Below are 9,374 nucleotides of genomic sequence, written 5' to 3' on the forward strand. Positions count from 1 at the left end.
TCCTAAGATGGCACCTTGCGTCCCAGACAATCTGTCCGGGAGGTCCATCAGGGTTCCATTGTTGCAATGCAATTATACATTAATGTCATGTTCATGGTAATACTTAGGGTCAGGACGTATGTCCAAGAGATACAACAAAGTTCCATTGCTTGGATACAGTTACACATCGTAGTAATCATTCACAAATATAGTGTGAAGAGCAGTGTCATCCTGGTTCATAAAGGGGAATACTCTTCAGGTACAAGGATAATCGTACAATATAGTTACTAACATTCAGGCATGACATACAGGAAATAGTGCCAGCAGTCCAGAACGTATTGAACAAATGTTAGGATCATAAAAAAACAGTGGTAGTTGATCTCTTCATTGATGCCATTGGGGGTCAAGCTACTTAGCTTGTCGATCCAGAATGCCTCTCTGCGGTTCAGACGTTGGTTCAAGTCTTCATGGGGACTGTTCTTCGTAAGTGTCTCTAAAATCACGAATCTCATCTGGGTCAGATTGTGCCCATTGTCAACCCAATGTCGGGCTACAGCTGAGTTCATGTTTGCATTGCGGGTGCATGACCAATGTTCATTCCACCTAGTTTTAGCCATTCTGGTGGATTGACCTACGTAGAACTTGCCACATGGGCATTTGATACCATAGATGTGACAGTGCCGTATGTTTTTAGTAGAATCTTTTTCCCTGTTCTGGGATGGTTGATGATATTCCCCTAGATTACTGAGTTGCAGTTAATGCAATGTAGACAAGGAAATGTTCCAGTCCTTTGAGTTATAGGCTCCTTGAGAGGCGGCCTTGTGTGTACCAATTTGTCCCTAAGGTTTCTACTCTGTTGGTAGGCGAACACTGGTAATTCACTAAACAAACCTTGAACTCTAGTGTCGTTTCTCAAAATGCTCCAATGTTTATTGATGGTTTTCTTTATTCTGTTGCTCTGGACAGAGAATTTAGAAACATACACAGGTGTCTTCAATTCTCTCTTAGTCTTTGGATTCTGAGTGGTAATCGAAGTGTCTCGTGCCAGGCTACTCACTCTGGTGAATGCTGTGTCGAGTTCATTCTGTTTGTAGCCTCTCGCTAGAAACTTATCCTTCATCACAAGCTGTTGGGCTAAGCAATCTTCTGGGTCACTAACTATTTTCTTCACCCGAAGCAATTGGCTGTACGGGAGGTTCCTAAGCAGACTCGGTTGATGGAAGCTTAGACGATGTAGGAGATTATTGCGGTCTGTGGGTTTCCTGAATAGCGAAGTACTGTAGCCAGTTGATTGCTTTTTGATAAGAACGTCCAAAAAGGTAATTGTGTCATGGGAAATCTCTCTCGTGAACTGGATGCGCTGATCTATGTTGTTCAGATATTCAAAAAACGTGTTGAAGGCGGTCCTAGTGCCCCTCCACACACCAAAAATGTCATTGATATACCGCGTCCACAAGTGGATGTCTTTGTTCCATACTTGCTGGTTCAGTACATTGTCCATTTTAAATTTATACATGAAACAGTTGGCGTATGTGGGTGCCATAGTGGCCCCCATTGAAGTTCCTGAGGTCTGCAGATAGAACTGATTGCGATATTGAAAATATGAATTTTCGGAAATGAATTGTAGAAGTGCTAATATGAACTCCTTTTGTGCACGGATGTCGGATGTTTGTAGTAATAGCCACTCAACTGCTTCCATCCCTAAGTCGTGTGGTATTGATGTGTACAGGCTTCTGACATCAATTGTGAACATTAAATCCTCTTGTTGAAAACCCGTAGAACTGAGTTTTTGGAGAAAATGAGTGGTATTGCGTGTGTAGGTTGCGGTTTTTTGGATGAGAGTCTGTAAGAAGAAATCTCCGACCAACATTGTGCAAGGAGAACAAAGAATTAGTTCGCAAATGGGAAGCGATTTTGAACAGGTGCTCTCTGGATCTTATCTTGTTAACCATCCAAGAACTCTCCAAAAACCTAACAACTCTGAAAATAGAAATTGAGGATATAGAAAAGGAGCTGGTCGGCTCACTAGGTAAAGAAGAATACGATGCCATCTTATCCGACATCAATACGAAGCTTGATGATTTTAAAACAGAGCTTGAACAGAAGAAAGTTAAGAAATTCAGACGAGACACCTACGATTATATTAACGACGAAGTTTACACCTGGATGGACAGATACGGTCCCGTAGCACCAAAAAAGCTTTTCAAGTACACATCTGACAACACCAGCAGCTCTGATTCAGAGACCCAGAGAGACTCCGTAACAACAACAGAACCAACAACCGAGGGGTTGAACCTACCAACAAGTCCCCGAGCCCAAACATCATCAACGACGGCTTTTTTAGACGCCCGCCCAAGAGAACCCGCAGGGGGAGGAGGAAACCAAAGGAACAAACCTCAAACAAGACTTCAGCAGAAGAAAACTTAGTTATCAATATATCTAGCCGAATACTAAGCAAATCAGAGACTGACACGTTACAGAAAGGTTTAAATTTCGTACCGACCTATGGGACTTCCCTGTTTGACACGAAGATTGAACTTTACAAGTTCATTAGAAAACTGAAATTGAAGGTCTTTTTGAAGAACTAGAGGTCTGTGACAAACCAGTTGAGGGTCCTGATTTCCAGGAATTCAGAGCAAAAAGTGGGTTTATACCACCAATCACGGTCCCGTCTATTGATATTTTTCAGAAATTGATAACTTGAGACTTAGAAAAGATCAATTACAGGACTCCTGTACGGAAGAATTTGAAACCACATGAAATGAGACTAATCAAGGACTTATATAGTGACAAGGGGATAACGATTCGGCCAGCCGACAAAGGAGGTGCATTAGTGATACAGAACACGGCTGATTATGAAACAGAGTGCACAAGACAACTCCAAGACAGAACGGTATATGCCATCTTGGACCATGACCGAACTACAACCATCAAGCAGAATCTGAAGACTCTATTGGATAAAGCTCTAGAGCTGGAATGGATCAACGAACATACCCAAAAATTCCTGTTAAATAATCATCCTAGGATTCCGAATTTTTATACTCTACCCAAGATTCACAAAGACACAATGAAACCACCAGGTAGACCCATAGTCTCAGGGATGGAAAGCATTAATCAACCGCTGGGCATCTATATTGATTTCTTCTTACAGCCTCTCATCCAAAAAACCGCAACCTACACACGCGATACCACTCATTTTCTCCAAAAACTCAGTTCTACGGGTTTTCAACAAGAGGATTTAATGTTCACTATTGATGTCAGAAGCCTGTACACATCAATACCACACGACTTAGGGATGGAAGCAGTTGAGTGGCTATTACTACAAACATCCGACATCCGTGCACAAAAGGAGTTCATATTAGCACTTCTACAATTCATTTCCGAAAATTCATATTTTCAATATCGCAATCAGTTCTATCTGCAGACCTCAGGAACTTCAATGGGGGCCACTATGGCACCCACATACGCCAACTGTTTCATGTATAAATTTGAAATGGACAATGTACTGAACCAGCAAGTATGGAACAAAGACATCCACTTGTGGACGCGGTATATCGATGACATTTTTGGTGTGTGAAGGGGCACTAGGACCGCCTTCAACACGTTTTTTGAATATCTGGACAACATAGATCAGCGCATCCAGTTCACGAGAGAGATTTCCCATGACATAATTACCTTTTTGGACGTTCTTATCAAAAAGCAATCAACTGGCTACAGTACTTCGCTATTCAGGAAACCCACAGACCGCAATAATCTCCTACATCGTCTAAGCTTCCATCAACCGAGTCTGCTTAGGAACCTCCCGTACAGCCAACTGCTTCGGGTGAAGAAAATAGTTAGCGACCAAGAAGATTGCTTAGCCCAACAGCTTGTGATGAAGGATAAGTTTCTAGCGAGAGGCTACAAACAGAATGAACTCGACACAGCATTCACCAGAGTGAGTAGCCTGGCACGAGACACTTTGATTACCACTCGGAATCCAAAGACTAAGAGAGAATTGAAGACACCTGTGTATGTTTCTAAATTCTCGGTCCAGAGCAACAGAATAAAGAAAACCATCAATAAACATTGGAGCATTTTGAGAAACGACACTAGAGTTCAAGGTTTGTTTAGTGAATTACCAGTGTTCGCCTACCAACGGAGTAGAAACCTTAGGGACAAATTGGTACACACAAGGCCGCCTCTCAAGGAGCCTATAACTCAAAGGACTGGAACATTTCCTTGTCTACATTGCATTAACTGCAACTCAGTAATCTAGGGGAATATCATCAACCATCCCAGAACAGGGAAAAAGATTCTACTAAAAACATACGGCACTTGTGACAGTGTAAATACCATCTATGGTATCAAATGCCCATGTGGCAAGTTCTACGTAGGTCAATCCACCAGAATGGCTAAAACTAGGTGGAATGAACATCGGTCATGCATCCGCAATGCAAACATGAACTCAGCTGTAGCCCGACATTGGGTTGACAATGGGCACAATCTGACCCAGATGAGATTCGTGATTTTAGAGACACTTACGAAGAACAGTCCCCATGAAGACTTAAACCAACGTCTGAACCGCAGAGAGGCATTCTGGATCGACAAGCTAAGTAGCTTGACCCCCAATGGCATCAATGAAGGGATCAACTACCACTGTTTTTTATGATCCTAACATTTGTTCAATACGTTCTGGACTGCTGGCACTATTTCCTGTATGTCATGCCTGAATGTTAGTAACTATATTGTACGATTATCCTTGTACCCGAAGAGTATTCCCCTTTATGAACCAGGATGACACTGCTCTTCATACTATATTTGTGAATGATTACTACGATGTGTAACTGTATCCAAGCAATGGAACTTTGTTGTATCTCTTGGACATACGTCCTGACCCTAAGTATTACCATGAACATGACATTAATGTATAATTGCATTGCAACAATGGAACCCTGATGGACCTCCCGGACAGATTGTCTGGGACGCAAGGTGCCATCTTAGGATGTCACCACCACCAGCAGGGTTGATTACATGCAGATGTGTAGATTTCGCAATAATGATACATTAGTTTGAGTTTATTCGCAATGTAGCTATTTTAGGACCCTCACCGCTGGGAGAAGGAGACCACTTAAGAATATATTACCAGTCGATAGTGTTTGTACCGGCAGCTTCAGAACCACACATACCGATCCATATATTCTACATGGTTTGGATCTTGCACTAAGTCCCCTTTTCCATATGATGCCGCTTTATCACAGTATTTTTTCTATTTTCATTACGACTTTTTTTAGATTTTTTAGTGACCACAATTCCGCCTGAGTAGAGATGAGGTATGTTAAATATGTGGATCATTGCAATTCAAGCCCACTGGCCTGATTACAGTGTCTTTACTTTGACCGCACGCTCCTCGCGGAAGCTTAGCGGTCACGTGTCTTTAAAAGGAAGCGTTGCCTTGGCGACGCTTTGATACAATAGCCTCAGATGTACGCGAGCCGGTCACAGGAGAACGCCTGTTCCTTGCGACTCGTAGGGTAAGTTTGCATTACTGCTAGAATTTTGTCTCTATAAACGGATCAGACCCGTCTTTGCAACTATATACACCTTTTTGATTCCAGCCCATTTCCAGGAGGCTGTGCTTCAACGCTGACTCCTTGTAGACAGTCTGAACACTCGAAGGCTTCTTTAAGCCACTTACGCCAAACTGTGCTTACAACCCGCCTCAGGTAAAATGCTTTCCGTGAATACTCGCTGCATTCACTTTACATATTGTTTAATGGTCTTTATCTACATCCAACAGGGCCTCATTACCCTTTTTTCCTTGTTTACCATCTACGTACCCCCACAATCACAACAATATGGTATGTTGATTATATTATATGTCATTACTGTTGGGTTTGATTATGTACTATCGATTCATTGTATGTATATTGCTTATAGACCTGCCCTGATGAAGGAAATATTATTCTGAAATGCATTGGCAATTTTTATGGTCTGATTGAAAAAACATATTTGGCGGTTTCCTCCTCACTAAGGATTTATTAGTGACTTTTCATCGCATGATATGTATATAATTTTCTTATTCAAATTCTCGGTGGATAAACCAACTTTGGAAAACAATTGAATCTCAAGACTATCATTTTCTATTAAAGATCATTTTTACTTTTGGAAGCAATTTCGAATAGATTCAACTACCTACACACCCTGCTGGGGTGCTTTTGTGAGCGGCTGTGTGACCTTGCTTTCCACTTGGTCTTCTGCTGTACAATCTCATGAATGTATCCAATAGTAACAGTCAGGTGGCAATGCCTGCATGCAGCCGACAGGCGTTTCGACCATAGGTCGACTTCAAGGCTAACAGTTTCAACATGGATGTTATAGAGCCTAGATCCGCAAAATAAACAATTGCAAAATGAGAAATATTAATTGGCCATCACATACCATGTTTGTAATTTTGGGAAAGGCAGGAAAAGCATTGGAAACAGACAGAAACATGGAAAATAGAAAAGGCATATGTTAATTGAGCGATCCCCGATTCCTTGGCATTTAGTATATTTTAGGTTCTCTTTTTTAAGCCTCGGCTAGTGCTGAAAGTGGTTCTTATCCCGCATTGGAAGATTTGTAAGGTGCGCCGTGAAATTGTCATAAGTAGTGTCCCCATTCTAGGTGCTTGCATAGGCACTGGGTGTTGTAGAAACTGGTGTCCTATAAATCAGTACAGGGCGCTTGGTTGGTGCAATCCCATGGAGACCCTTGTAGTCCGAGTACTTAATTTTTTGCCAGAATTGGCACACATCAGCTTACTGTACTGTGAATGTGTATAGGTCAGCAATATCAACAAACCACGATCTCGTGGATAGTTTTCCTATTTGTGAACATGCCTTAATACAAAGACTTATGACTGGGATTAGAGTTGCCAAGCTCCCACTGTCGAAAAATTTCAGAATGTGGGATGTTAATTAATTTGGTATTGTCCTTATTCTGATCCTGACCATGAAAAGAGCTCAAACCTGTTACAATGGTCTCCACCATATTGGTCACGTTAAGTGTTTATTTGCCTTTGAGGTTTTACACCACTCAGGGTAACCTTTCATATCACGAAGTGTACTTCAATGGTTGAAGACTATTGAATTCCCAGCATTTACTGATAATGGTGTGATGCATTTCTTAAACGGTCCGAGGCATTTATAGCTAGCACAAAACAATCCTGGGATGATCCTTTTTTTATGACAATATGGTTAAAAGTAAATCTTTCACAAGTAAGAAAATAATTTTAAAATGTCACAATTTTAATTACATGATCATACTGAACTTTCCCAGAAAACATTCACTCAAAATACAGCCTACAACATATAATAGATGAATAGTAAAAAACAGTCAGGTCATAAAACAGAAACAGAAGAGTACAGCCATACAAAGTATAAAACCTAGAATTGCCAAGTGAGATAGTCTTGGTTGTTGTACACCTGAGGCATGGACATCTAAAGTCCTTTCACTATAATTTGATCAGACTGAGATGACATAGGAATCTCAGTGCTGCAACTATAAACTGATGTGGATGAAGCAACTACAATGTGATGCCAAAATGTATCTTGATCCTTTATCCTAAAATCTCTTAAAGATCTTTCAAAAAATTATTGCTGCTTTTCCCTCAAGTCCAGGCACTGGCAAAGTACATCTTTTAGAGATTCAAGCGACTCAGACAAGTTACAAAACCTACATAGTGGGCTAATGGGTTCGTCTTTGATTCTGATATTTAAAATGGTGTTTGAACCAGATTTAATTGAAAACATAAAAATGTCTGCCTCTAATGCATAGTGCAAATCTTTCTAGGGATAATGGTAAGCAACCCCACTTTATGTGTTCCAGGAGTCAATCTTGATGAATCTATATTGACTGAGCGCCTCCCGCATGGTGATCTTTTTATGTCTCTCCACAAACAATGATGGTCATTGGCGTGGATTTTCCCAGATCGGGGAGACATTATTTTGTCAGATCTGGGAAATCCAGTTGCACCCTTTAAGAGTTAAATTCGCTTTTGTTGCTGAAGCAGGGATTCAAACAAGTGTAGTCAGGACAAAGCTTGGGAGACTTGTCCCCTAGACCGTTTTAACATCTAGTCATAAGGCATGTCAAGATGCTTGTTAGGATTATTCATACATGTGGCTGCAGCACCACTGCATTATATAGCAATTTAATATGTTATTAACTATCGCAGAACGGTCAACGATATGTATTATAGCACCTAGTACACTATATACAACGTGTGTACTGTCTGCTGGTGCATAATGGCATTTTAACAGTGTGTAAGTGGTCCACGCATTACGCACCGCTTCAGTGATTTGCTTACTGTGCCTCCTTTCATAAGGTGTAGTGTTTTCTGAAATCAGTTGCTCTGGAAAACCGCCCTTTGCACTGGCAGACCCAGCCTATTCATGTAGCCAGTTTCCTGTTCATGTTATAGATTGTAATCCAATGTCTTCTGAACATATTCCTAAAAATGCACTATGTAAACCCACTATTTCCCAGTTCCGCAAAACACCTTGGAGAATCTACTCGAGGCAGGACAGTAGTTATGTTAACCAGCCTCACCTAAAATGTCACTATTTTATGCACGCATCCAATTTCACATGGGCTTGATCCCCTCCCGCATCTAACCCTTTTAACCGTGGACCTCCATCTGGCTGTCCTACTCCCACATGGAAAAGCCATGCCCCCGACCGCTTACAATTCCACTTTGCTTACGCAGCTCCCCATGCTATAGCTGAACGCCCCTCTCATTGCGCCACTTATGGCTACTTTAGACTATGGAATGACACGCCCCCGCTTTCCGACAAGTGGGGGTGCAGCCAGCCTCTTCTCCAGCAATTAACATTCCTGTTAGGAAACGACACCCCACGAAAAAGATACACCCCAAATAATCTTTCTGACATTACTCCCTCATGGAGGGACTACACCCTCTGGATCCTTTAACAGCCATGTATTCACGCCTCCAAATAAAAGGCATTCTTTTGTAACTATTTACGTCCTTTTGGACTCACCTTCCTCAACTCGCTGGTACGGTCTCTCATGCTCCCTTTGGTGCGGGTCCAGCTGAGCTCAGGTTGTTTCGAAGACCTTTACAAGGGAAGGAAACGGTATCAAGTCTTGCCCTTAAGAGAAAGGGACCTAACCGTGTATTTATATCACGTGACTTCTACTTCACTTTGAACGTAGTGTACGTGTGCTCTATCGCCTGTTTCTATGTAGTGAATAACCGTAGTCCGACTAATCTGCAAATTGTGGGGGAAGACCTATGCTCTTTTCCAGAAAGTAAGGGTGAGCGACAACTACCGTAGTTCAGTGTTACAGGGAAAGGGGCAGTCCCAAAGCTGTGCTCTAAGGATGGAAGCTTACGGACCCCAAAGTTAGCTTCT

The 9,374-nt window shown here is 41.7% G+C and overlaps 1 protein-coding gene across 1 annotated transcript in view; it reads right to left on the reverse strand.

Annotated features, from left to right (window-relative positions):
* Positions 1 to 9,131, reverse strand: part of STX4 (syntaxin 4) — a 499,563-nt gene extending 490,432 nt beyond the window's left edge. The window contains exon 1 of the mRNA XM_069651919.1: positions 9,000 to 9,131. Coding sequence (XP_069508020.1) covers positions 9,000 to 9,029 — 30 coding nt within the window. The 5' untranslated portion in view covers positions 9,030 to 9,131. The remainder of the gene's footprint in view (positions 1 to 8,999) is intronic.
* Positions 9,132 to 9,374: the final 243 nt, after the last annotated feature.

The sequence above is a fragment of the Ambystoma mexicanum genome, chromosome 3p, assembly GCF_040938575.1.
Source record: "Ambystoma mexicanum isolate Mex_15411 chromosome 3p, UKY_AmexF1_1, whole genome shotgun sequence".
NCBI classification, from domain to species: domain Eukaryota; kingdom Metazoa; phylum Chordata; class Amphibia; order Caudata; family Ambystomatidae; genus Ambystoma; species Ambystoma mexicanum.